We start from the raw sequence: 3,993 nt of genomic DNA, 5'->3' as shown, positions 1-3,993 counted from the left end.
ATACTGATATGACGGAGGATAAGATTATAAACTGTAATATCTTAATGTAGCTACTGCATGCTTCGATATAACAATCGTTCTGAAAGAAGTTGTCGGGACAACAATCTGTGTGTGAAAAGATATAATGCCACTAAACCTTCCACATACCTCTTTCAGCGTCGCTTGCTGAGATTGGTTGTCCTTTGTACAGACCTTAACACACAAACAAAGCCAAGGATCCGAACCCTCCTTTTTCCCATGACAGGACGCAATCAGAACTACAGCCTGTTTATATCTTTACTGTAAACTATATCTCTCCGCGGATAGAAAGATTTCCTTCTTTCTCGCAATCTATAAATTATAGAAATTTAGGTCACGCTGTCCAGTCAACAAAACTTCTAATATTATTCCAATATCGTTTATGCTTTTTTTTTTCTAACGTGTCCGCATTGAAGGCTGCTTTTTTTTTCGACAGTGTATATAAACAGAGCAGTCTTTATGAATCAGCCTGAAGCAGACGCGATTGTTAGTAAACAATTTCTTTGCAACCCGAAATTTTTGTAAGACGTGATTCTGAAAGCAAGCATCTAATCATTTCCATTGCTTTCCCCTTTAATCGAGCACATACATCAGAAACAAGGAAGCTTTAGTCTTGGCTTATGAACCTCTTTACAGGAAGTAACACTGAAAAGCTGCATTGAAGCCTCATAGGAAACGAGAAGATTTCACCGTAAACTATGTGGATACAGGGTTTCGTGGTTATCTTTGATTCTCTATTATTTGTCACAGGTAAAGATCACTCTTTTAAATGTTTTAACGTGATAAGCTCTTGTGCGAAAATGAAAGACGTTGACAGTCCAGAAATAGATGAAAGGAAGACAGCGATTTAAAAACGAATTATTTTTTACTCTAATCTTTGTAAAATACATGATATTTCATTACTATTTTAAATGAGAAACGAGATACTTTAACACAGGTATTTACCATCAAAGCTATGATGCAAAGTTATAGTCGATACAAGAGTTTATTTACGGGAACAAGGCATACAAAATGTGACACCGAGTTTTTGTTTAGTAAAGTTCAGACATTTTCAGGTGTAAACATCTCCCCCTGTGGTGATAATGGCATAAAAGAAGTGCTGGCTGGCCAAGACACTGTCTTCACCTGTACGGCTGAGGGACGAATAGAGTGGAGATTGGGATTTCAGGATGCACCGAGTTCTGAGTTGTTAGCAACATGCGAATATACATGTGATGAAATGAATAATTTTAAAAACCTTTTTTTTGCCAACATAAGAAAATCTCACGAATCAAGCTCAATGACCATCAGAGCTGTCAATCGTTCAGACATCGTTCATTTCTTGAACAGCAGTCTTCAATGTGTTCATAAGGCTGAGATAAATCACGTGGCAGTTTGTGAACTCAGCTATGTGTGTAAGCACTTTGTCCTTTTCTTCTGTACTTTTTTTTCTTCAAATTTTATTTCACGATTATTTTTCTTTAAAAATATTTGTATCATTTCCCTTTACATATATATATATACACATGGTCCATGTCTTGCTTATAATCAAATTCATTTTGCAATTTTCTCAAGTATGCTATTTCTCTTAATCATTCCCTAACAAACCTACCCTGGAAAAACACTTCTTTTTTTAAGTTCTACCAGAGGGCGTAGCATGCACAGCAGTCAATACATCATGGTCTGTGACTGTTTCCTGCACCATCGGCAGTGTTTACTCCTCACGTGGCCTTTACACGTGTCACCTTTATCGGAGAAAACGCGGAGTGAGTGTTTAGTGCAATATTTCTTGAATTTATTGTCAATACGTATCTGTAAAGTAATTTTTGGTGGTCACCTCACCACAATTTGCTTTTAAATCTTTTTTGTGTTCCTCTTCATTGTTTTCGCTCTTACTTTGTTTTACTCATTATTTGTTTTCCTTTTGCATCGTTTCATTACAGTCAAGGAATGAAACGTTAAACCACGTCACTATGGTGACGTCACCGACCAGAGAGAGGATAACCAAGAACGAAGTGAAGGTGTCAGGTTCCTGTCATTTCAAGACAACTCTGGCAGCACAGGAAGGGCAATATGAATTCTACGTAGTCGTTTTACCTGGAGAACGGACTTACAGTGTAATCTTTACCGGTGATTACGAGTGGATTACAGTTGGTAAGCTAATATTGTTGACATGAGATGGAAAGAGAATAAACTTTTACCTTCCTTATATTTGAATATTTCCCCCACTCTTTCCCTCTCTCAAGCACTGAAGACCTCTCTCTCTCTCACACACACACTCTCTCTCTCTTACACTCTCACACATCTGTATGCGGTGGTTTACACAGCTTCAATTCTTCCTCATGTATGTATCTGAAAACTCTCAAAAGTTTCGCACAAGTGGAAAGGATAAAAACTAGTTGACTCGCTTCTGAGGCGCATGCACAAGCATGTAAACATGCACGCCTACCATTGTCGTGGAATATGAAGTAAACATAGAAACACCTCAAATTTGTTTGTTCTATAACGTTTAAACAAAACAGCAAGAAAAGATTCCTACCTACAATATTTTTCCAGTCTGGAAAAGCACAATTATTCACTTACACATTAGCAGAGTAGAAATGTTGATTATGTGTGCAGAACGTCCTAACTCGCCAACCATCTCCTGTCGTCCACACCCCTATGTGTTAGAAAATACAAGCGTCATGTGTACCTGTACTGCCACTAGTCTGGGTCAGCCTGCGGGATCTCTAAGAATGATCACAAATAACCAGACAAGCCAGGGGCAAAGAGGCAGGCAAGAACGACAAACTTCAGCATCACAACAACAACAACAACAACAACAACATAGTCAGTACTTGACTTTGTTAGATCATGGTACAACCTGGTTCGAGTGTCAGGTGCTTTGGGGACTAAATGAGATTCGTGGAGAAAAATACATTGCTAATGTGGGGTGTAAGTGAACGCTTATTTCTTATTTTTTGGTTCTCTGATGATAGTATTAAGGTGCAAATTTTTAGGTAGCTTATTTGTGTACATCTTTATTTAGCCTTTTTTTTTTCTTTTTGTCTTCTATCTGCTACTGAGTGTACAGACGAATGATCAGAAGTTGTATTAGTAAATGTTTGCATACAGAGATGAAAAAGGTAGATTTTTGCATAAATTTTATATCTGTTTCACTGTCTGTCTTTCAGTGTAACCAGATAATAATGCTTCAGACTCAAAATGGCTAAAATTAACAAGCTGTCAGCTGATACCTTTACTGGCATCAGGAACATTATTTTATTTACAGACGCGTCCAAAATAAACAGATTTTTACTCAACGGCAAAGAAAAAAATGCGTCATCGATGGAGGGAGATCAGGTGAACTTCTTGTGTGAGTCCGATGGCCGGCCTACACCAAAGATGTCCATCTACAACCACTTCAACGACACAGTCACGTGGACAGAGTCGTCTTCTGTCAATTATACATTTATCGCTAGTTGTGAAAGCACGGCCAGTTACACGTGCACAGCGTGGAATGAGATTAATCTTCAGTCAGTCATGACCAACTCGCGCAGTCTCGACCTCAGTGTCTTTTGTAAGTAAACATTTCGCTTCAGGTCCTCTTGAAATGAGGGTATTTTGTCAAATATTCAGAGCATAGAGAATGTATGCCCCCTGACCGAGACATATGAACGTAAAGAGATGAGTGGGAAAGATCGTTATCAATTGTTACAACGATGAAGATGTTCAAGTACAGTGAAGGAATGGTTTCGTCTACCTTAAGCACACTAGCTCTCTGCAACTTCAGAAATTGCTAAATCCTGATTGGGTACTGTATAAAACATCAGTAAGAAGGAAATACCCTCATTGACAAATTTCTTTTTAACATTGCTGTTCTTTACGGCATTTAAACAATACAGGAATTTGAATAAAGAATAAATAATCTTCAAAATATATCCTGCAGTGCTTTCGTTATTTACATGACTGTAGGTAAGCCGTTATGTGAACGATTTCATATTACTGTCTTATTGA

At 37.9% G+C, this 3,993-nt stretch overlaps 1 protein-coding gene across 1 annotated transcript; it reads left to right on the top strand.

The window, feature by feature from the left end:
* Window positions 1–687: 687 nt before the first annotated feature.
* Window positions 688–3,622, top strand: LOC112569508. The gene is made up of 6 exons (XM_025247313.1): window positions 688–768; window positions 1,074–1,412; window positions 1,636–1,763; window positions 1,941–2,151; window positions 2,617–2,931; window positions 3,269–3,622. The coding sequence occupies exons 1-6, from the start codon at window positions 717–719 to the stop codon at window positions 3,562–3,564; spliced, it is 1,341 nt and encodes a 446-aa protein (XP_025103098.1). The 5' UTR covers window positions 688–716; the 3' UTR covers window positions 3,565–3,622.
* Window positions 3,623–3,993: the final 371 nt, after the last annotated feature.

Source organism: Pomacea canaliculata, linkage group LG7 (genome assembly GCF_003073045.1).
Source record: "Pomacea canaliculata isolate SZHN2017 linkage group LG7, ASM307304v1, whole genome shotgun sequence".
NCBI classification, from domain to species: Eukaryota; Metazoa; Mollusca; class Gastropoda; order Architaenioglossa; family Ampullariidae; genus Pomacea; species Pomacea canaliculata.
The sequence above is the reverse complement of the archived record's forward strand: the minus strand, read 5'-3'. Positions and strand labels throughout refer to the sequence as shown.